The sequence below is a fragment of the Hyperolius riggenbachi genome, chromosome 8 (assembly GCF_040937935.1).
Source record: "Hyperolius riggenbachi isolate aHypRig1 chromosome 8, aHypRig1.pri, whole genome shotgun sequence".
Classification (NCBI taxonomy): domain Eukaryota; kingdom Metazoa; phylum Chordata; class Amphibia; order Anura; family Hyperoliidae; genus Hyperolius; species Hyperolius riggenbachi.
In genome coordinates this window covers 284241924-284267116 of record NC_090653.1, presented here as the reverse complement: position 1 = coordinate 284267116, position 25193 = coordinate 284241924, and the positions used below count along the sequence as shown (strand labels likewise).

The window sequence follows — 25193 nt, the reverse complement described above, 5'->3', positions numbered from 1 at the left end:
GGCAATACCACATGTGTGGCACTTTTTTGCAGCCTAACTGCACTAAGGGGCCCAAAGTCCAATGAGCACCTTTAGGCTTTACAGGGGTGCTTACAATTTAGCACCCCCCAAAATGCCAGGACAGTAAACACACCCCACAAATGACCCCATTTTGGAAAGAGTAGACCCTTCAAGGTATTCAGAGAGGAGCATAGTGAGTCCGTGGCAGATTTCATTTTTTTTTTCGTCGCAAGTTAGAAGAAATGGAAACTTTTTTTTTTTGTCACAAAGTGTCTTTTTCCGCTAACTTGTGACAAAAAATAAAATCTTCTATGAACTCACCATGCCTCTCAGTGAATACTTTGGGATGTCTTCTTTCCAAAATGGGGTCATTTAGGGGGTATTTATACTATCCTGGAATTTTAGCACCTCATGAAACATGACAGTTGGTCAGAAAAGTCGGAGATGCTTGAAAATGGGAAAATTCACTTTTGGCACCATAGTTTGTGAACGCTATAACTTTTACCCAAACCAATAAATATACACTGAATGGATTTTTTTAATCAAATACATGTAGCAGAATAACGTTCGTGCTCAAATGTATAAGAAATTTTACTTTATTTGAAAAATGTCAGCACAGAAAGTTAAAAAAGTCATTTGTTTGACAAAATTCATGTCTTTTTTGATGAATATAATAAAAACTAAAATTCGCAGCAGCAATCAAATAGCACCAAAAGAAATCTGTATTGGTGACAAGAAAAGGAGGTGAAATTCATTTAGGTGGAAGGTTGTATGACCGAGCAATAAACCGTGAAAGCTGCAGTGGTCTGAATGGAGAAAAAGGCTCTGGTCCTTAAGGGGTAGAAAGACTGTGGTCCTCAAGTGGTTAAAACATGACTCTGTGTCAACTACTTATTTTTGGTGGGACTTTTGCCATGGATCCCCCTCTGGTATGTCATGGTCCAGGTGTTAGGCCCCTTGAAAAACCCTTCCATCACTTTTGTGGCCAGAAACTGTCCCTATAGGTTTTACAATTCACCTGCCCATTGAAGTCTATGCCTAATCGCGTGGTTCATCGATTCGCGAACGTTTGCAGCAAATTCGCGAACCGAAAATGTCATGTTCACGACATCACTAAACAGCAATATAACAATAGCAAGAAAAGGAAAATCAGCCCTTAGAAGGCTATTGGGTGAACTGCTGTAGCACTAGCAGCACTGACTGCACCTGTCTCCAACAGCTGAAGTGCACTGTGTGGACACACTGAACAGCAATATCACAAGGAAAGAGCACAGCCCTTACAGGGGCTATTTTGGTAATGGAGATGGTTGGTACTGTAATGTAGCAGCAAGAAACTGCACTGCAAACACAACACAGCTACAAACACTAGTCCTCTCACCAGCACAGCTCTCCCTAATCTTTCTAGCACAGAAGCCAAACACAGACTGTAAAATGGCATCCATACTGGTGTTTTTATAGGGGAGGGTGTGGTCCAGGAGGGAGGGATACCTGAATTGCTGTCATGTGTTTGCTGACTCTGGGGTGAGGGGTCAAATTTTGACTCCATGATGATGTATGAGGGGCGGGTCAACATGCCATATGTTCGCCTGATGGTGCGAACACGATTAGCTGAAGTTCGCCGGGAACTGTCCGTCAGGGAACATTTCAGGCCATCTCTAGTAATCAGCCTAGTGGATTGATTTGGCCATTCACTGAACAGGAGCATTGCTCTCCCCAGTCACCCTGGCACCGTCACTCATGACATGAGCTGCTCTGTCAGTCCCCCCTCCTGTACCTCAATTTTTCAAAAAAATCCTTTAAACTGTAAGTAGCCCCATTTGTGACCAGTATATCATCTGAAAGGTTTGCCAAAATATTTTATTTATTTCTGTTTCTGCCACAGATCAGAGATACAAAAGCTATAAGACTGAGCTAGAAATGCAAAGCGCAGCTTTGGAAGACTTGGAATTTGATGAAGACATTTGGAGAGATGTGGACAGCCATGTGGATGCGGAAAGCAATGATGAGTTTGACTTCAGGGTAGACGTGCATAATGGGGCTTACCCTTTTACCTTTGCAGACCCTCATAAAGCCCCTTACTTTGCAGTCCATGACAAAATAAATAGCAAAGTTGAAGCCTGGATAAACCTGCAAAGCAATACTGAAGCCTGGAGAGACCTGGAAAGCAGAAACAGAGCTTGGACGGACCTGCAAAGCAATATGACTGCTCTGGGTATGTAAATCATGCCATGTAGCTTTCTGCAGGTAGGGATGGCTGAACATCGTAACTTTGTAATTCATGACACGATCATTCACAACATGCTCCATTGACTTTAATGGCAGGTGAACTTTTAAAACCTTTAGGGCATCTCTGCAGCCGCAATTTCTCTAACACAGATGTAGTGTCCAAAAACCAAGACAGCTGCATGGCGGAGGGGAATCAATGACAAAATAGTTGCCAAAAATTATGTATTTTACACAAACACTTTTTTATAATGGTTATTTTTAATGGCATTTCAATGGCCGCCAGGCATGCTCAGATGTACCAAAATTTGGTTCGGGTACATTCGAATTCGGGTCCGCATGACATTCGAATTCCAATTCCCCTTCGACCACGAAATTTGGTTTGAATTCATATTCGGTTCGGGGTTTACGCCTCAAAATTCGGTAAAAATTCGTGTTCGCGAATTTTGGGTTTTTTTGTGTGTGTTTTTTTAAAGGGAATTCACATTGAAATAGGTGTACTTAAAAGAAACAAAACTAAAAACGTGACGTGTGGCACTGGCAGCAGGCAATGCATTGTGTGGACCCTGGCGGTGGGACCACTGACAGCAGGAGGATAAATACAGCAGCAGTAGGAGGAGTGACGTGTGGCACTGGCAGCAGGCAATGTATTGTGTGGACCCTGGCGGTGGGACCACTGACAGCAGGAGGATAAATACAACAGCAGCAGCAGGAGGAGGAGTGACGTGTGGCACTGGCAGCAGGCAATGCATAGTGTGGACCCTGGCGGTGGGACCACTGACAGCAGCAGGATAAATACAGCAGCAGAAGGATAAATACAGCAGCAGCAGGAGGAGGAGTGACGTGTAGCACTGGCAGCAGGCAATGTATTGTGTTGACCCTGGCGGTGGTACCACTGACAGCAGGAGGATAAATACAGCAGCAGGAGGAGGAGTGTCGTGTGGCACTGGCAGCAGGCAATGTATTGTGTGGACCCTGGCGGTCGGACAACTGACAGCAGGAGGATAAATACAACAGCAGGAGGAGGAGTGACGTGTGGCACTGGCAGCAGGCAATGTATTGTGTTGACCCTGGCGGTGGGACCACTGACATTGCAGGAGCCACTGCCAGCAGCAGCAGGTCTGGGACTGGTCCGCCACCAGCCACTGACCGCAGGGAGGAGGGAGCAGAGGTGCAACAGCAGCGTGTTGCGCCCATCTTACTTGTAGCGTAGTACGCTAGGTGTTTCTTAGCTACCTGCGTGCGTACTACTACTAGTGACTATACTACTAGTCTACTAGTACCCGTTCACTTATTTTTTTTTTCATGGTTACTGTGTGATTTTATTATCATCTATAGTGTGTGCAATAAATAAAAGTTACAACACATACAGGCCACCACCAGCATCCATTGTGAGTGACCTGTGACTGTCTGTTGCCTGCCCGAGCCTATTGATTGATTGCGTCTCACCGTGTGTGACCGATTGTAATTGTCACCGACTGTCTGCCGCACGATTTACTTGTAGCGTAGTACGCTAGGTGTTTCTTAGCTACGTGCGTGCGTACTACTACTAGTGACTACTACTATACTACTAGTCTACTAGTACCCGTTCACTTATTTTTTTTTTCACTTTTACTGTGTGATTTTATTATCATCTGTAGTGTGTGTAATAAATAAGAGTTACAACACATACAGGCCACCACCAGCATCCGTTGTGAGTGACCTGTGACTGTCTGTCGCCTGCCCGAGCCTATTGATTGATTGCGTCTGACCGTGTGTGACCGATTGCAATTGTCACCGACTGTCTGCCGCACGACTTACTTGTAGCGTAGTACGCTAGGTGTTTCTTAGTTACGTGCGTGCGTACTACTACTGCCTACTACTACTACTAGTCACCACCAAGTCACCACCAACACAGACTTTATTAAAGTTTACACCCTTTCCCGCCCTCTTCTACTTATTTTTTTTACTGTATTTGTATAGTGCACAATGACTGGCAGAGGTAGAGGTAGAGGGCGAGGCACCACCAGGAGAGGCAGCGCCATTGCAGGAGCCACTGCCAGCAGCAGCAGGTCTGGGACTGGTCCGCCACCAGCCACTGACCGCAGGGAGGAGGGAGCAGAGGTGCAACAGCAGCGTGTTGCGCCCATCTTACTTGTAGCGTAGTACGCTAGGTGTTTCTTAGCTACCTGCGTGCGTACTACTACAAGTGACTACTACTATACTACTAGTCTACTAGTACCCGTTCACTTATTTTTTTTTTCATGGTTACTGTGTGATTTTATTATCATCTATAGTGTGTGCAATAAATAAAAGTTACAACACATACAGGCCACCACCAGCATCCATTGTGAGTGACCTGTGACTGTCTGTTGCCTGCCCGAGCCTATTGATTGATTGCGTCTGACCGTGTGTGACCGATTGTAATTGTCACCGACTGTCTGCCGCACGATTTACTTGTAGCGTAGTACGCTAGGTGTTTCTTAGCTACGTGCGTGCGTACTACTACTAGTGACTACTACTATACTACTAGTCTACTAGTACCCGTTCACTTATTTTTTTTTTCACTTTTACTGTGTGATTTTATTATCATCTGTAGTGTGTGTAATAAATAAGAGTTACAACACATACAGGCCACCACCAGCATCCGTTGTGAGTGACCTGTGACTGTCTGTCGCCTGCCCGAGCCTATTGATTGATTGCGTCTGACCGTGTGTGACCGATTGCAATTGTCACCGACTGTCTGCCGCACGACTTACTTGTAGCGTAGTACGCTAGGTGTTTCTTAGTTACCTGCGTGCGTACTACTACTGCCTACTACTACTACTAGTCACCACCAAGTCACCACCAACACAGACTTTATTAAAGTTTACACCCTTTCCCGCCCTCTTCTACTTATTTTTTTGTACTGTATTTGTATAGTGCACAATGACTGGCAGAGGTAGAGGTAGAGGGCGAGGCACCACCAGGAGAGGCAGCGCCATTGCAGGAGCCACTGCCAGCAGCAGCAGGTCTGGGACTGGTCCGCCACCAGCCACTGACCGCAGGGAGGAGGGAGCTGAGGTGCAACAGCAGCGTGTTGCGCCCATCTTTAAGACGGGTCGTCGCCCACGGCCCACTGGGGAGAGTCAGGTGCAGGCTGTGGTGGAAATGATGGCGGGGCAGGAAGCCACTTTTCCAGCCAGGCCTCCAACACAAGTGAGACCAGTGCCACCAGCACCAGCACTCCTGTCCGCAGCAGGCCTCCACCAGTGCTTGAGGCCATGGTCATTGTGACCCCATCGACCAACCTGCCCTCAATGAGCACGCTCTTCCACTCTTCTCCCCTGAGACTGTGACCATGTACAGGGCTGTTTTGGAGAAGTATGGGTTGGAGATCATGGGGCCATCCAAGGAGGAGGATGAGGAGGAGGAGTTTGAGGTGCAGAAGTTTGTTGTTGGCGCTGAGGAGGAGGGGCGTGATGCAGGGGATTTTGGGGTAGAGGAGTTGGTTGAGGCGGGCTCACAGGATATGTTTGGGGTTGATGATGATGACTTGATGGATCCTCCCTATGTGCCACCAGTACCACCAGCACAGTTGGTTGAAGGCAGCTCGTCATCGGAGGAGGAGGCGCGGCAGCAGCAAGGCGGCCAGCACAGGGCGTGGAAGGTAGGAGCCACGGCCTGATGCTTCAGTCGCTACCACCACCAGCAGCAAACCTGTAACTAAAACCAAAAAGGTACAATCCTCCAAGGGCACCCAAAAACCCCAGCCCTCAAGCTCAAAGAGCAGGTTGAAGTCCCCAGTCTGGCGGTACTTCACCAAGTGCCCTGTGCACCCGACCCATGCAATTTGCAACAGTTGCAATCTCAGTCTCAGCAGAGGTCGCGATATCCACAAATTGAGTACCTCGTGCCTGCAGACCCACTTACAGAGCAGACATTTTGAGGACTTTAATGAGTTGGAGAAGCTTATGGAAAATGGTGCAGGCAGTGGTCAGAGCCAGACAGCCACTGCACAGATTTCAGCAGCAGCAGCCGACCCTCATGCCCATCCAGCAGCAGCAGCAGCCCCTCCTGCCCATCCAGCAGCAGCAGCAGCAGCAGCCGGAGCACAGCAGCAACTCACGCCCCCCCCCACCCGGGCAGCCAGTCCTTAGTGGCCTCATCAGCTCCCTCCACAGTGGCCTCCTCATCCTCCCACACACGCAGGTAGCTAAGAAACACCTAGCGTACTACGCTACAAGTAAGATGGGCGCAACACGCTGCTGTTGCACCTCTGCTCCCTCCTCCCTGCGGTCAGTGGCTGGTGGCGGACCAGTCCCAGACCTGCTGCTGCTGGCAGTGGCTCCTGCAATGGCGCTGCCTCTCCTGGTGGTGCCTCGCCCTCTACCTCTACCTCTGCCAGTCATTGTGCACTATACAAATACAGTAAAAAAAATAAGTAGAAGAGGGCGGGAAAGGGTGTAAACTTTAATAAAGTCTGTGTTGGTGGTGACTTGGTGGTGACTAGTAGTAGTAGTAGGCAGTAGTAGTACGCACGCAGGTAACTAAGAAACACCTAGCATACTACGCTAAAAGTAAGTCGTGCGGCAGACATTCGGTGACAATTACAATCGGTCACACACGGTCAGACGCAATCAATCAATAGGCTCGGGCAGGTGACAGACAGTCACAGGTCACTCACAATGGATGCTGGTGGTGGCCTGTATGTGTTGTAACTCTTATTTATTACACACACTACAGATGATAATGAAATCACACAGTAAAAGTGAAAAAAAAATAATAAGTGAACGGGTACTAGTAGACTAGTAGTATAGTAGTAGTCACTAGTAGTAGTACGCACGCAGGTAGCTAAGAAACACCTAGCATACTACGCTACAAGTAAGTCGTGCGGCAGACAGTCGGTGACAATTACAATCGGTCACACACGGTCAGACGCAATCAATCAATAGGCTCGGGCAGGCGACAGACAGTCACAGGTCACTCACAATGGATGCTGGTGGTGGCCTGTATGTGTTGTAACTCTTATTTATTACACACACTACAGATGATAATGAAATCACACAGTAAAAGTGAAAAAAAAAATAATAAGTGAACGGGTACTAGTAGACTAGTAGTATAGTAGTAGTCACTAGTAGTAGTACGCACGCAGGTAGCTAAGAAACACCTAGCATATTACGCTACAAGTAAGTCGTGCGGCAGACAGTCGGTGACAATTACAATCGGTCACACACGGTCAGACGCAATCAATCAATAGGCTCGGGCAGGCGACAGACAGTCACAGGTCACTCACAACGGATGCTGGTGGTGGCCTGTATGTGTTGTAACTCTTATTTATTACACACACTACAGATGATAATAAAATCACACAGTAAAAGTGAAAAAAAATAAGTGAACGGGTACTAGTAGACTAGTAGTATAGTAGTAGTCACTAGTAGTAGTACGCACGCACGTAGTTAAGAAACACCTAGCGTACTACGCTACAAGTAAATCGTGCGGCAGACAGTCGGTGACAATTACAATCGGTCACACACGGTCAGACGCAATCAATCAATAGGCTCGGGCAGGCAACAGACAGTCACAGGTCACTCACAACGGATGCTGGTGGTGGCCTGTATGTGTTGTAACTTTTATTTATTGCACACACTATTGATGATAATAAAATCACACAGTAACCATGAAAAAAAAAATAAGTGAACGGGTACTAGTAGACTAGTAGTATAGTAGTAGTCACTAGTAGTAGTACGCACGCAGGTAGCTAAGAAACACCTAGCGTACTACGCTACAAGTAAGTCGTGCGGCAGACAGTCGGTGACAATTACAATCGTCACACACGGTCAGACGCAATCAATCAATATGCTCGGGCAGGCGACAGACAGTCACAGGTCACTCACAATGGATGCTGGTGGTGGCCTGTATGTGTTGTAACTCTTATTTATTACACACACTACAGATGATAATAAAATCACACAGTAAAAGTGAAAAAAAAATACGTGAACGGGTACTAGTAGACTAGTAGTATAGTAGTAGTCACTAGTAGTAGTACGCACGCAGGTAGCTAAGAAACACCTAGCGTACTACGCTACAAGTAAGATGGGCGCAACACGCTGCTGTTGCACCTCTGCTCCCTCCTCCCTGCGGTCAGTGGCTGGTGGCGGACCAGTCCCAGACCTGCTGCTGCTGGCAGTGGCTCCTGCAATGGCGCTGCCTCTCCTGGTGGTGCCTCGCCCTCTACCTCTACCTCTGCCAGTCATTGTGCACTATACAAATACAGTAAAAAAAATAAGTAGAAGAGGGCGGGAAAGGGTGTAAACTTTAATAAAGTCTGTGTTGGTGGTGACTTGGTGGTGACTAGTAGTAGTAGTAGGCAGTAGTAGTACGCACGCAGGTAACTAAGAAACACCTAGCGTACTACGCTAAAAGTAAGTCGTGCGGCAGACATTCGGTGACAATTACAATCGGTCACACATGGTCAGACGCAATCAATCAATAGGCTCGGGCAGGTGACAGACAGTCACAGGTCACTCACAATGGATGCTGGTGGTGGCCTGTATGTGTTGTAACTCTTATTTATTACACACACTACAGATGATAATGAAATCACACAGTAAAAGTGAAAAAAAATAAGTGAACGGGTACTAGTAGACTAGTAGTATAGTAGTAGTCACTAGTAGTAGTACGCACGCACGTAGCTAAGAAACACCTAGCGTACTACGCTACAAGTAAATCGTGCGGCAGACAGTCGGTGACAATTACAATCGGTCACACACGGTCAGACGCAATCAATCAACAGGCTCGGGCAGGCAACAGACAGTCACAGGTCACTCACAATGGATGCTGGTGGTGGCCTGTATGTGTTGTAACTTTTATTTATTGCACACACTATAGATGATAATAAAATCACACAGTAACCATGAAAATAAAAATAAGTGAACGGGTACTAGTAGACTAGTAGTATAGTAGTAGTCACTAGTAGTAGTACGCACGCAGGTAGCTAAGAAACACCTAGCGTACTACGCTACAAGTAAGATGAGCGCAACACGCTGCTGTTGCACCTCTGCTCCCTCCTCCCTGCGGTCAGTGGCTGGTGGCGGACCAGTCCAAGACCTGCTGCTGCTGGCAGTGGCTCCTGCAATGGCGCTGCCTCTCCTGGTGGTGCCTCGCCCTCTACCTCTACCTCTGCCAGTCATTGTGCACTATACAAATACAGTAAAAAAAATAAGTAGAAGAGGGCGGGAAAGGGTGTAAACTTTAATAAAGTCTGTGTTGGTGGTGACTTGGTGGTGACTAGTAGTAGTAGTAGGCAGTAGTAGTACGCACGCAGGTAACTAAGAAACACCTAGCGTACTACGCTACAAGTAAGTCGTGCGGCAGACAGTCGGTGACAATTACAATCGGTCACACACGTTCAGACGCAATCAATCAATAGGCTCGGGCAGGCAACAGACAGTCACAGGTCACTCACAACGGATGCTGGTGGTGGCCTGTATGTGTTGTAACTTTTATTTATTGCACACACTATAGATGATAATAAAATCACACAGTAACCATGAAAAAAATAATAAGTGAACGGGTACTAGTAGACTAGTAGTATAGTAGTAGTCACTAGTAGTAGTACGCATGCACGTAGCTAAGAAACACCTAGCGTACTACGCTACAAGTAAGTCGTGCGGCAGACAGTCGGTGACAATTACAATCGGTCACACACAGTCAGACGCAATCAAATCAATAGGCTCGGGCAGGCAACAGACAGTCACAGGTCACTCACAACGGATGCTGGTGGTGGCCTGTATGTGTTGTAACTTTTATTTATTGCACACACTATAGATGATAATAAAATCACACAGTAACCATGAAAAAAAAAATAAGTGAACGGGTACTAGTAGACTAGTAGTATAGTAGTAGTCACTAGTAGTAGCACGCACGCAGGTAGCTAAGAAACACCTAGCGTACTACGCTACAAGTAAGTCGTGCGGCAGACAGTCGGTGACAATTACAATCGTCACACACGGTCAGACGCAATCAATCAATATGCTCGGGCAGGCGACAGACAGTCACAGGTCACTCACAACGGATGCTGGTGGTGGCCTGTATGTGTTGTAACTCTTATTTATTACACACACTACAGATGATAATAAAATCACACAGTAAAAGTGAAAAAAAAAATAAGTGAACGGGTACTAGTAGACTAGTAGTATAGTAGTAGTCACTAGTAGTAGTACGCACGCACGTAGCTAAGAAACACCTAGCGTACTACGCTACAAGTAAGTCATGCGGCAGACAGTCGGTGACAATTACAATCGGTTACACACGGTCAGAGGCAATCAATCAATAGGCTCGGGCAGGCAACAGACAGTCACAGGTCACTCACAACGGATGCTGGTGTGGTGGCCTGTATGTGTTGTAACTTTTATTTATTTCACACACTATAGATGATAATAAAATCACACAGTAACCATGAAAAAAAAAATAAGTGAGCGGGTACTAGTAGACTAGTAGTATAGTAGTAGTCACTAGTAGTAGTACGCACGCAGGTAGCTAAGAAACACCTAGCGTACTACGCTACAAGTAAGATGGGCGCAACACGCTGCTGTTGCACCTCTGCTCCCTCCTCCCTGCGGTCAGTGGCTGGTGGCGGACCAGTCCCAGACCTGCTGCTGCTGGCAGTGGCTCCTGCAATGGCGCTGCCTCTCCTGGTGGTGCCTCGCCCTCTACCTCTACCTCTGCCAGTCATTGTGCACTATACAAATACAGTAAAAAAAATAAGTAGAAGAGGGCGGGAAAGGGTGTAAACTTTAATAAAGTCTGTGTTGGTGGTGACTTGGTGGTGACTAGTAGTAGTAGTAGGCAGTAGTAGTACGCACGCAGGTAACTAAGAAACACCTAGCGTACTACGCTAAAAGTAAGTCGTGCGGCAGACATTCGGTGACAATTACAATCGGTCACACATGGTCAGACGCAATCAATCAATAGGCTTGGGCAGGTGACAGACAGTCACAGGTCACTCACAATGGATGCTGGTGGTGGCCTGTATGTGTTGTAACTCTTATTTATTACACACACTACAGATGATAATGAAATCACACAGTAAAAGTGAAAAAAAAATAATAAGTGAACGGGTACTAGTAGACTAGTAGTATAGTAGTAGTCACTAGTAGTAGTACGCACGCAGGTAGCTAAGAAACACCTAGCATACTACGCTACAAGTAAGTCGTGCGGCAGACAGTCGGTGACAATTACAATCGGTCACACACGGTCAGACGCAATCAATCAATAGGCTCGGGCAGGCGACAGACAGTCACAGGTCACTCACAATGGATGCTGGTGCTGGCCTGTATGTGTTGTAACTCTTATTTATTACACACACTACAGATGATAATGAAATCACACAGTAAAAGTGAAAAAAAAATAATAAGTGAACGGGTACTAGTAGACTAGTAGTATAGTAGTAGTCACTAGTAGTAGTACGCACGCAGGTAGCTAAGAAACACCTAGCATATTACGCTACAAGTAAGTCGTGCGGCAGACAGTCGGTGACAATTACAATCGGTCACACACGGTCAGACGCAATCAATCAATAGGCTCGGGCAGGCGACAGACAGTCACAGGTCACTCACAACGGATGCTGGTGGTGGCCTGTATGTGTTGTAACTCTTATTTATTACACACACTACAGATGATAATAAAATCACACAGTAAAAGTGAAAAAAAATAAGTGAACGGGTACTAGTAGACTAGTAGTATAGTAGTAGTCACTAGTAGTAGTACGCACGCACGTAGTTAAGAAACACCTAGCGTACTACGCTACAAGTAAATCGTGCGGCAGACAGTCGGTGACAATTACAATCGGTCACACACGGTCAGACGCAATCAATCAATAGGCTCGGGCAGGCAACAGACAGTCACAGGTCACTCACAACGGATGCTGGTGGTGGCCTGTATGTGTTGTAACTTTTATTTATTGCACACACTATTGATGATAATAAAATCACACAGTAACCATGAAAAAAAAAATAAGTGAACGGGTACTAGTAGACTAGTAGTATAGTAGTAGTCACTAGTAGTAGTACGCACGCAGGTAGCTAAGAAACACCTAGCGTACTACGCTACAAGTAAGTCGTGCGGCAGACAGTCGGTGACAATTACAATCGTCACACACGGTCAGACGCAATCAATCAATATGCTCGGGCAGGCGACAGACAGTCACAGGTCACTCACAATGGATGCTGGTGGTGGCCTGTATGTGTTGTAACTCTTATTTATTACACACACTACAGATGATAATAAAATCACACAGTAAAAGTGAAAAAAAAAATACGTGAACGGGTACTAGTAGACTAGTAGTATAGTAGTAGTCACAAGTAGTAGTACGCACGCAGGTAGCTAAGAAACACCTAGCGTACTACGCTACAAGTAAGATGGGCGCAACACGCTGCTGTTGCACCTCTGCTCCCTCCTCCCTGCGGTCAGTGGCTGGTGGCGGACCAGTCCCAGACCTGCTGCTGCTGGCAGTGGCTCCTGCAATGGCGCTGCCTCTCCTGGTGGTGCCTCGCCCTCTACCTCTACCTCTGCCAGTCATTGTGCACTATACAAATACAGTAAAAAAAATAAGTAGAAGAGGGCGGGAAAGGGTGTAAACTTTAATAAAGTCTGTGTTGGTGGTGACTTGGTGGTGACTAGTAGTAGTAGTAGGCAGTAGTAGTACGCACGCAGGTAACTAAGAAACACCTAGCGTACTACGCTAAAAGTAAGTCGTGCGGCAGACATTCGGTGACAATTACAATCGGTCACACATGGTCAGACGCAATCAATCAATAGGCTCGGGCAGGTGACAGACAGTCACAGGTCACTCACAATGGATGCTGGTGGTGGCCTGTATGTGTTGTAACTCTTATTTATTACACACACTACAGATGATAATGAAATCACACAGTAAAAGTGAAAAAAAATAAGTGAACGGGTACTAGTAGACTAGTAGTATAGTAGTAGTCACTAGTAGTAGTACGCACGCACGTAGCTAAGAAACACCTAGCGTACTACGCTACAAGTAAATCGTGCGGCAGACAGTCGGTGACAATTACAATCGGTCACACACGGTCAGACGCAATCAATCAACAGGCTCGGGCAGGCAACAGACAGTCACAGGTCACTCACAATGGATGCTGGTGGTGGCCTGTATGTGTTGTAACTTTTATTTATTGCACACACTATAGATGATAATAAAATCACACAGTAACCATGAAAATAAAAATAAGTGAACGGGTACTAGTAGACTAGTAGTATAGTAGTAGTCACTAGTAGTAGTACGCACGCAGGTAGCTAAGAAACACCTAGCGTACTACGCTACAAGTAAGATGAGCGCAACACGCTGCTGTTGCACCTCTGCTCCCTCCTCCCTGCGGTCAGTGGCTGGTGGCGGACCAGTCCAAGACCTGCTGCTGCTGGCAGTGGCTCCTGCAATGGCGCTGCCTCTCCTGGTGGTGCCTCGCCCTCTACCTCTACCTCTGCCAGTCATTGTGCACTATACAAATACAGTAAAAAAAATAAGTAGAAGAGGGCGGGAAAGGGTGTAAACTTTAATAAAGTCTGTGTTGGTGGTGACTTGGTGGTGACTAGTAGTAGTAGTAGGCAGTAGTAGTACGCACGCAGGTAACTAAGAAACACCTAGCGTACTACGCTACAAGTAAGTCGTGCGGCAGACAGTCGGTGACAATTACAATCGGTCACACACGTTCAGACGCAATCAATCAATAGGCTCGGGCAGGCAACAGACAGTCACAGGTCACTCACAACGGATGCTGGTGGTGGCCTGTATGTGTTGTAACTTTTATTTATTGCACACACTATAGATGATAATAAAATCACACAGTAACCATGAAAAAAATAATAAGTGAACGGGTACTAGTAGACTAGTAGTATAGTAGTAGTCACTAGTAGTAGTACGCATGCACGTAGCTAAGAAACACCTAGCGTACTACGCTACAAGTAAGTCGTGCGGCAGACAGTCGGTGACAATTACAATCGGTCACACACAGTCAGACGCAATCAAATCAATAGGCTCGGGCAGGCAACAGACAGTCACAGGTCACTCACAACGGATGCTGGTGGTGGCCTGTATGTGTTGTAACTTTTATTTATTGCACACACTATAGATGATAATAAAATCACACAGTAACCATGAAAAAAAAAATAAGTGAACGGGTACTAGTAGACTAGTAGTATAGTAGTAGTCACTAGTAGTAGCACGCACGCAGGTAGCTAAGAAACACCTAGCGTACTACGCTACAAGTAAGTCGTGCGGCAGACAGTCGGTGACAATTACAATCGTCACACACGGTCAGACGCAATCAATCAATATGCTCGGGCAGGCGACAGACAGTCACAGGTCACTCACAACGGATGCTGGTGGTGGCCTGTATGTGTTGTAACTCTTATTTATTACACACACTACAGATGATAATAAAATCACACAGTAAAAGTGAAAAAAAAAATAAGTGAACGGGTACTAGTAGACTAGTAGTATAGTAGTAGTCACTAGTAGTAGTACGCACGCACGTAGCTAAGAAACACCTAGCGTACTACGCTACAAGTAAGTCATGCGGCAGACAGTCGGTGACAATTACAATCGGTTACACACGGTCAGAGGCAATCAATCAATAGGCTCGGGCAGGCAACAGACAGTCACAGGTCACTCACAACGGATGCTGGTGTGGTGGCCTGTATGTGTTGTAACTTTTATTTATTTCACACACTATAGATGATAATAAAATCACACAGTAACCATGAAAAAAAAAATAAGTGAGCGGGTACTAGTAGACTAGTAGTATAGTAGTAGTCACTAGTAGTAGTACGCACGCAGGTAGCTAAGAAACACCTAGCGTACTACGCTACAAGTAAGATGGGCGCAACACGCTGCTGTTGCACCTCTGCTCCCTCCTCCCTGCGGTCAGTGGCTGGTGGCGGACCAGTCCCAGACCTGCTGCTGCTGGCAGTGGCTCCTGCAATGGCGCTGCCTCTCCTGGTGGTGCCTCGCCCTCTACCTCTACCTCTGCCAGTCATTGTGCACTATACAAATACAGTAAAAAAAATAAGTAGAAGAGGGCGGGAAAGGGTGTAAACTTTAATAAAGTCTGTGTTGGTGGTGACTTGGTGGTGACTAGTAGTAGTAGTAGGCAGTAGTAGTACGCACGCAGGTAACTAAGAAACACCTAGCGTACTACGCTAAAAGTAAGTCGTGCGGCAGACATTCGGTGACAATTACAATCGGTCACACATGGTCAGACGCAATCAATCAATAGGCTCGGGCAGGTGACAGACAGTCACAGGTCACTCACAATGGATGCTGGTGGTGGCCTGTATGTGTTGTAACTCTTATTTATTACACACACTACAGATGATAATGAAATCACACAGTAAAAGTGAAAAAAAATAAGTGAACGGGTACTAGTAGACTAGTAGTATAGTAGTAGTCACTAGTAGTAGTACGCACGCACGTAGCTAAGAAACACCTAGCGTACTACGCTACAAGTAAATCGTGCGGCAGACAGTCGGTGACAATTACAATCGGTCACACACGGTCAGACGCAATCAATCAATAGGCTCGGGCAGGCAACAGACAGTCACAGGTCACTCACAATGGATGCTGGTGGTGGCCTGTATGTGTTGTAACTTTTATTTATTGCACACACTATAGATGATAATAAAATCACACAGTAACCATGAAAATAAAAATAAGTGAACGGGTACTAGTAGACTAGTAGTATAGTAGTAGTCACTAGTAGTAGTACGCACGCAGGTAGCTAAGAAACACCTAGCGTACTACGCTACAAGTAAGATGAGCGCAACACGCTGCTGTTGCACCTCTGCTCCCTCCTCCCTGCGGTCAGTGGCAGGTGGCGGACCAGTCCCAGACCTGCTGCTGCTGGCAGTGGCTCCTGCAATGGCGCTGCCTCTCCTGGTGGTGCCTCGCCCTCTACCTCTACCTCTGCCAGTCATTGTGCACTATACAAATACAGTAAAAAAAATAAGTAGAAAAGGGCGGGAAAGGGTGTAAACTTTAATAAAGTCTGTGTTGGTGGTGACTTGCTGGCGACTAGTAGTAGTAGTAGGCAGTAGTAGTACGCACGCAGGTAACTAAGAAACACCTAGCGTACTACGCTACAAGTAAGTCGTGCGGCAGACAGTCGGTGACAATTACAATCGGTCACACACGTTCAGACGCAATCAATCAATAGGCTCGGGCAGGCAACAGATAGTCACAGGTCACTCACAACGGATGCTGGTGGTGGCCTGTATGTGTTGTAACTTTTATTTATTGCACACACTATAGATGATAATAAAATCACACAGTAACCATGAAAAAAAAAATAAGTGAACGGGTACTAGTAGACTAGTAGTATAGTAGTAGTCACTAGTAGTAGCACGCACGCAGGTAGCTAAGAAACACCTAGCGTACTACGCTACAAGTAAGTCGTGCGGCAGACAGTCGGTGACAATTACAATCGTCACACACGGTCAGACGCAATCAATCAATATGCTCGGGCAGGCGACAGACAGTCACAGGTCACTCACAACGGATGCTGGTGGTGGCCTGTATGTGTTGTAACTCTTATTTATTACACACACTACAGATGATAATAAAATCACACAGTAAAAGTGAAAAAAAAAATAAGTGAACGGGTACTAGTAGACTAGTAGTATAGTAGTAGTCACTAGTAGTAGTACGCACGCACGTAGCTAAGAAACACCTAGCGTACTACGCTACAAGTAAGTCATGCGGCAGACAGTCGGTGACAATTACAATCGGTCACACACGGTCAGAGGCAATCAATCAATAGGCTCGGGCAGGCAACAGACAGTCACAGGTCACTCACAACGGATGCTGGTGTGGTGGCCTGTATGTGTTGTAACTTTTATTTATTGCACACACTACAGATGATAATAAAATCACACAGTAACCATGAAAAAAAAAAAATAAGTGAACGGGTACTAGTAGACTAGTAGTATAGTACTAGTCACTAGTAGTAGTACGCACGCAGGTAACTAGGAAACATCTAGCATACTACGCTACAAGTAGTGTTTGGCGAACACCTAGATGTTCGGGTTCGAGAACGTTTGCCGAACATCGCCGCGATGTTCGGGTGTTCGCGCCGAACTCCGAACATAATGGAAGTCAATGGGGACCTGAACTTTCGTGCTTTGTAAAGCTTCCTTACATGCTACATACCCCAAATTAGCATGGTATGTGCACCTTGGGAGTGGGTACAAAAGAAAAAAAATATTTGAAAAAGAGCTTATAGTTCTTGAGAAAATTGATTGTAAAGTTTCAAAGGAAAAACTGTCTTTTAAATGCTGAAAATGTCATGTTTCTTTGCACAGGTAACATGCTTTTTACCGCCATGCAGTCATAAATGTAATAAAGAGAAGAGGTTCCATAAACAGGGACCGGTAACGCTAACCCAGCAGCAGCAGCAGCACACGTGATGGAACAGGAGGAGTCGCAGGAGGAGAAGGCCACGCTTTTTGAGACACAACAATCCTGGCCTTGCATGAGGACAAGAAGCGTGCGGATAGCATGCTTTTTACCGCCATGCAGTCATAAATGAAATAAAGAGAAGAGGTTCCATAAACAGGGACCGGTAACGCTAACCCAGCACCAGCAGCAGCACACGTGATGGAACAGGAGGAGGCGCAGGAGGAGAAGGCCACGCTTTGAGACACAACAACCCAGGCCTTGCATGAGGACAAGAAGCGTGCGGATAGCATGCTTTTTACAGCCATGCAGTCATAAATGAAATAAAGAGAAGAGGTTCCATAAACAGGGACCGGTAACGCTAACCCAGCAGCAGCAGCAGCACACGTGATGGAACAGGAGGAGGTGCAGGAGGAGAAGGCCACGCTTTGAGACACAACAACCCAGGCCTTGCATGAGGACAAGAAGCGTGCGGATAGCATGCTTTTTACCGCCATGCAGTCATAAATGTAATAAAGAGAAGAGGTTCCATAAACAGGGACCGGTAACGCTAACCCAGCAGCAGCAGCAGCACACGTGATGGAACAGGAGGAGGCGCAGGAGGAGAAGGCCACGCTTTTTGAGACACAACAACCCAGGCCTTGCATGAGGACAAGAAGCGTGCGGATAGCATGCTTTTTACCGCCATGCAGTCATAAATGAAATAAAGAGAAGAGGTTCCATAAACAGGGACCGGTAACGCTAACCCAGCAGCAGCAGCACATGTGATGGAACAGGAGGAGGCGCAGGAGGAGAAGGCCATGCTTTTTGAGACACAACAACCCAGGCCTTGCATGAGGACAAGAAGCGTGCGGATAGCATGCTTTTTACCGCCATGCAGTCATAAATGTAATAAAGAGAAGAGGTTCCATAAACAGGGACCGGTAACGCTAACCCAGCAGCAGCAGCACATGTGATGGAACAGGAGCAGGCGCAGAAGGAGAAGGCCATGCTTTTTGAGACACAACAACCCAGGCCTTGCATGAGGACAAAAAGCGTGCGGATATAGCAGCAATGCTTTTTGCCGCCATGCAGTCATAAATGTAATACAGATGAGAGGTTCAATAAACAGGGACCAGAAACGCTAAACCATCCCAGATGTTCATTGGTCATGTTACTTGGTTGGGGTCCTGGAGTGTTGCGTAGTCGTTTCCAATCCAGGATTGATTCATTTTAATTTGAGTCAGACGGTCTGCATTTTCTGTGGAGAGGCGGATACGCCGATCTGTGACAATGCCTCCGGCAGCACTGAAACAGCGTTCCGACATAACGCTGGCTGCCGGGCAAGCCAGCACCTCTATTGCGTACATTGCCAGTTCGTGCCAGGTGTCTAGCTTCGATACCCAATAGTTGAAGGGTGCAGATGGATTGTTCAACACAGCTACGCCACCTGACATGTAGTCCTTGACCATCTTCTCCAGGCGATCGGTGTTGGAGGTGGATCTGCACGCTTGCTGTTCTGTGGGCTGGGTTTGCGGAAGTCAGTCTGTCGGCGTACAACTGGCTACAGGAGGGGGAGGATGTAAATCTCCTCTCTAAAGTCTCCACAAGGGCCTGCTGGTATTCTTCCATTTTGACCTGTCTGACTCTTTCTTCAAGCAGCTTTGGAACATTGTGTTTGTACCGTGGATCCAGAAGGGTATAAACCCAGTAATTGGTGTTGTCCAGAATGCGCACAATGCGTGGGTCGCGTTCAATGCAGTCTAGCATGAATTGAGCCATGTGTGCCAGAGTCCTACCAGAATCCTCATCATCCTCTTGTGAGCGTTGTGATAGTTGTTGTGATGCATTATAGTCGTCACCTTCTTCCTGGTCTGCTTTTGCTGACCATTCGCGCTGAATTGTGGAAGTCCAACGTGCACCGCTCTGGCCCTCGTCAGTGGTGGCAGGAAATTCCTGCTCCAACTCCAGCTGTTCCTCCTCCTCTTCTTCGTCATAGCTGCTGGGGCCAGCGTTTCCTCAGGCGGATGGCCTGATGTTGGTACCATCACGCTGATCGTTTTCTCCTTCAGATTCCCCCAGTTGCATCATGACAGCTGTTTCCTTGATTTTCAACATTGACCTCTTCAGTAAACACAGCAGTGGTATGGTAATGCTGACTGAAGAGTTCTCACTGCTCACAAGCAACGTGGATTGCTCAAAATTTTGGAGGACTTGGCAGAGGTCCAACATGTTGGCCCAATCGGATCCACAGAAGCTTGGCAGCTGTCCGGATGCGCCTCGGTACTGCGCCGTCATGTACTGGACCACTGCACTCTTCTGCTCGCAAAAGCGGGCTAGCATGTGCAGCGTAGAATTCCAGCGTGTAGGGACATCACACAGCAAGCGATGGTGGGGGAGATTGAAGCGCTCCTGCATCTTGGCGAGTGCCCCCGAAGCAGTACTGGAATTTCTACAATGTTTGGCCACTCGTCGCACCTTCAACAGAAGATCGGCCACGCCTGGGTATGTCTTCAGGAACCGCTGAACTACTAGGTTCATCACGTGCGCCAGGCAAGGGATGTGTGTCAGCTTAGCCAACCTTAAAGCGCAAATGAGATTGCTCCCATTATCACACACAACCATGCCCGGTTTCAGGTCCAGCGGTGCCAGCCACAAATCCGTCTGTTCCTTTATTCCCCTCCAAATTTCCTCCCCTGTGTGCTGCTTATCCCCAAGGCAGATAAGCTTCAGCAACGCTTGCTGACGCATGCCAACAGCTGTGCTGCACTGCTTCCACGATCCTACTGCTGCTGGTGCTGGGTTCGCGTTTCCGGATGAGGTACAGCTTTGAGATGTGTTGGAGGAGAAGGAGTCAGAGAGGTAGCTGCTGCTGTTGTTATCCAGTGGGAGGGATGGCGGTGCAGCTGTTTGCGGCGTGGGCAACACCCGCGCCGTAGCAGGTGAGGAATCGCTGCCAGGCTCCACAAGGTTCACCCAGTGCGCGGTAAGGGAGATGTATCGACCCTGGCCGAACGCACTCGTCCAGGTGTCAGTGGTGAGGTGAACCTTGCAGGCAACGGCATTCTTCAAGCTTCGGGTTATTTTGCTGACCACGTGCTCATGCAACTCAGGCACTGCAGAGCGCGCAAAGTGGTAGCGGCTGGGAACCGCGTAACGTGGGATGGCCACTGACATCATGCCCTTGAAGCTGTTTGTCTCCACCACTCGATATGGCAGCATTTCGCAGGCCAGAAGCTTGGCTATGCTGGCTGTTACTGCCACGGCCCGGGGGTCATTTGCTGGCAATTTCCTCTTGCGCTCAAACATCTCCGAGACAGACAACTGAACCGTAGGGCTGCACACTGAAGGGCTGTTGGTTGTTGTGTTTGATGAAGACTGGGAGACCTCAAGAGCTCCGGAAAGTGACAGTGTCAGCGTCGTCTGATGTTTGTGAATGTTGTGAACCACGCAATGGCTGGGCTACTGCTGCTGCTGAGGCGGGTCTGGTGGTGAGTCTGGTGAACCCAAGGGAGGCAGTGTTGCTGGTACCCTGTCCTGTCGAGTTTGCCCACAGAGTGGGATGTTTGGATAGCATGTGGCGGCTCATGCTGGTGGTGGAGAGGTTGTTAATACTTTTCCCCCTGCTCAGGCGGGTCTTGCACACCTTGCAAATCGCCATGGTAACATCCTCAGTGCCGTCTTCAAAGAAAGCCCAGACTTTGGAGCACCTGCCTTGCTGGTGATTTCTGTTTGCGCCTCTTTTGTCTCTCACTTGAACTTCCACGCTTGTGGTGCCTGAAATTTTGCGCCGCCTACCTTGTGGCACAAGGCGAACTCGTGCAGCAGTGGGTTCTTCAACAGACTCATCTGTGCTGCTGCTACGACGGCGATGTTCTCGTTCACAAACAAAATCTGGGTCTCTGTCCACATTGTCCATACCCTCCTCTTCCATCTCCTCAAACTCGTCATATGTCATTGTGGGGGGCCGCCGCCGTGGAGTAGAGCTCCCCAGAACAACCTCTGCGCATCTCACTCCAACGTCGTCTTCCAGAGCTTCTCGGCCGACCTCCTGCAATTGCAACCCCTCCTGCCCAACTTGCTCTGGGATTTGGGTTTCAAAGTCCTCGGACTCGCCTTGTTGTATTTCAGTGCCCGGTGCATTTCCCACAGTTAATGGTTGTGAATCCGGGCACAACATTTCTGGCTGTTCCTCCATTGACCTTTCAAAGGTGGAAGTTTGTTGGCCTGGGAATAGCTCCTGCAAATACCCCATTGTGTCCTGAGGTAATTCATCGGACTGGTTATCTAGCAGTTGTGTGCGTGGTGTCGCTGCCGGTTGTGTCAGCTTTGTGCCCACTGGCTCCTTGTAACTGGCTGAGGACTCGGACCTCGTGCGTGATGTGCTGGTGCTGCTTAACCCACTGCTGGACGCTTTAGAGGTCATCCAAGTAATTATTTGGTCCTGTTCTTTTGGATCTGTGAGGGTTGTTGTCCTGGACAACATGGGCGGTATTGAGTGGGTTTTCTTGGGTGCTCCCCTGTGGCCTGTACGTGAACCGTCAGGGAAAACACCTCTTCCCTTGCCCCTCCCTCTTTCACCGGATTTCTTCCTCATTTCACTTATCCTTAAAGTACACGCTGACTGGCAGCAGTACAGTGGCAGTACAGAAATGCTATACAGTGGTGTGTGAGCGGTGTACCACTATTGCCAGCAGCGACACAGAGCACAATGCTATACAGTGGCGGGTGAGCGGTGTACTACTGTTCCCAGCAGACACAGAGTGGCAGTAAACACAATGCTATATAGTGTGGCTGAGCCGTGTACACACAGTGGCAGTAAACAATGCTATATAGTCTGGCTGAGCGGTGTACACAGAGTGGCAGTACACACAATGCTATATAGTCTGGCTGAGCGGTGTACACAGAGTGGCAGTACACACAATGCTATATAGTCTGGCTGAGCCGTGTACACACAGTGGCAGTAAACAATGCTATATAGTCTGGCTGAGCGGTGTACACAGAGTGGCAGTACACACAATGCTATATAGTCTGGCTGAGCGGTGTACACAGAGTGGCAGTAAACAATGCTATATAGTCTGGCTGAGCGGTGTACACACAGTGGCAGTACACACAATGCTATATAGTCTGGCTGAGCGGTGTACACAGAGTGGCAGTACACACAATGCTATATAGTCTGGCTGAGCGGTGTACACAGAGTGGCAGTAAACAATGCTATATAGTCTGGCTGAGCGGTGTACACAGAGTGGCAGTAAACAATGCTATATAGTCTGGCTGAGCGGTGTACACAGAGTGGCAGTACACACAATGCTATATAGTCTGGCTGAGCGGTGTACACAGAGTGGCAGTAAACAATGCTATATAGTCTGGCTGAGCGGTGTACACAGAGGGGCAGTACACACAATGCTATATAGTCTGGCTGAGCGGTGTACACAGAGTGGCAGTAAACAATGCTATGTAGTCTGGCTGAGCGGTGTACACAGAGTGGCAGTAAACAATGCTATATAGTCTGGCTGAGCGGTGTACACAGAGTGGCAGTACACACAATGCTATATAGTCTGGCTGAGCCGTGTACACACAGTGGCAGTAAACAATGCTATATATAGCGTGGCTGAGCGAGGTACACAGTGGCAGTACACACAATGCTATATAGTGTGGCTGAGCGAGCGGTGTACTACTGTTCCCAGCAGCGACACACAATGACTGGGGGGACCCTGGCTAGCGTGGCTGGAGCGCGAACTACCCTGCCTGCCTACCCAAAGCTAAACCCACAGACAAATGGCGGAGATATGACGTGGTTCGGGTATTTATTTACCCGAACCACGTGACCGTTCGGCCAATCAGAGCGTGTTCGGGCCGAACCACGTGACCCGTTCGGCCAATCACAGCGCTAGCCGAACGTTCGGGGAACATTCGGCCATGCGCTCTTAGTTCGGCCATGTGGCCGAACGGTTTGGCCGAGCACCATCAGGTGTTTGGCCGAACTCGAACATCACCCGAACAGGGTGATGTTCTGCAGAACCCGAACAGTGGCGAACACTGTTCGCCCAACACTAGCTACAAGGAAGTCGTGCGGCAGACAGTCGGTGACAATTACAATCGCTCACACACGGTCAGAGGCAATCAATCAATAGGCTCGGGCAGGCGACAGACAGTCACAGGTCACTCACAACGGATGCTGGTGGTGGCCTGTATGTGTTGTAACTCTTATTTATTACACACACTACAGATGAAAATAAAATCACACATTAAAAGTGAAAAAAAAAAGTGAACGGGTACTAGTAGACTAGTAGTATAGTAGTAGACACTAGTAGTAGTACGCACGCACGCAGGTAACTAAGAAACACCTAGCGTACTACGCTACAAGTAAGTCGTGCGGCAGACAATTACAACAATCGGTCACACACGGTCAGACGCAATCAATCAATAGGCTCAGGCAGGTGACAGACAGTCACAGGTCAGGTCACTCACAATGGATGCTGGTGCCTGTCACAGTCAGTAACTAACTAACACAGTACTGAAGCTAATAAAGTAACAGACTACAGCAGTAGTAATTAACTAAACTAGTACTACTAAGTACACAACTAACTAGAATCCCTAACCTACCTAAGCTAGTAGTAGGCTAAGGCTACCTAGGCTAGCAGGCCTAGCCTGCACACAGACTAACACTAGCCTAGCACAGTATTCACAATACACTAGCTGACTAAAAACAATCAAAATACTAGCTAACTATATAAGACAACAATAAATGTGTTTAGGAGGTGTTTTGAAGCAAAACGCTAGGTTTAGCAGTGAAAAGCACTTGCTCAGACGCAGCACAGCACTGGAGAATCTCTCTGTACCAGCAGCAGTCACACAAGTGCGTGGCTCCGCAACATGGCCGCCGCCTTATATAGAGGAGGGGAGGGCCAGGTTCCCCTCCTCTGATTGATTGCTAGGGTTGCCAGGTCCTCGGCAGGAGGACTTCTGATTGGCCCAATCATGTCATCCCCGAAGCCGAACCTGAACCCACAGCTCCATCCGGACGAATTCGTGTGCGCACATTCGGCAAGCTTCGCATTCGGGTTCGGGTTCGCATGAGGCAAACCCAAAAAAACACGAATTTTCGGGGAAACTTTGCATTCGGGGTCCTGCTGAGCACCTGTGATGGCCGCCTATGGTTAATAGCAAAGCCACTATACATACTAGAATCACCAAATGTTCACTTTCTCTGTGAGTATGAATGCGTGGGTACTGATTGGTTCTGGTCTACTTTGGGTTTTCTTTTTCTTTTTCTGCAGAGGTGCAGAATGCTTCTAGCGATGGGAGGGCAATGAGGTGTGTCCATGGCTGGGCCATGCATACACACTATGTCCCGACTGACTCAAGTTCCTGGACCTATAGCAGAATATCCAGGTGGAAGAGAAGGACAGCGAGGGACAGATTAACCTGAAGGGGGCAGGAGGAAGCCCCAGGTATGTATAAAACTTTTCTTTTCATCCGTCTCAGGTTTACTTTAAAGGACTTTTTTCATGGTTACGGTTTTATTTCATTTTAAATCTTTGTGGAAATGGGTAAG

General features: G+C 47.6%; 1 protein-coding gene across 3 annotated transcripts in view; it reads left to right on the top strand.

The window, feature by feature from the left end:
* Positions 1-25193, top strand: part of LOC137528588 (uncharacterized) — a 284000-nt gene that overhangs the window by 161980 nt on the left and 96827 nt on the right. For all 3 annotated transcript variants that reach the window (XM_068249936.1, XM_068249935.1, XM_068249934.1), the window contains one exon: positions 1883-2212. In XM_068249936.1, the coding sequence (XP_068106037.1) occupies positions 1883-2212 (330 nt within the window). The remainder of the gene's footprint in view (positions 1-1882; positions 2213-25193) is intronic.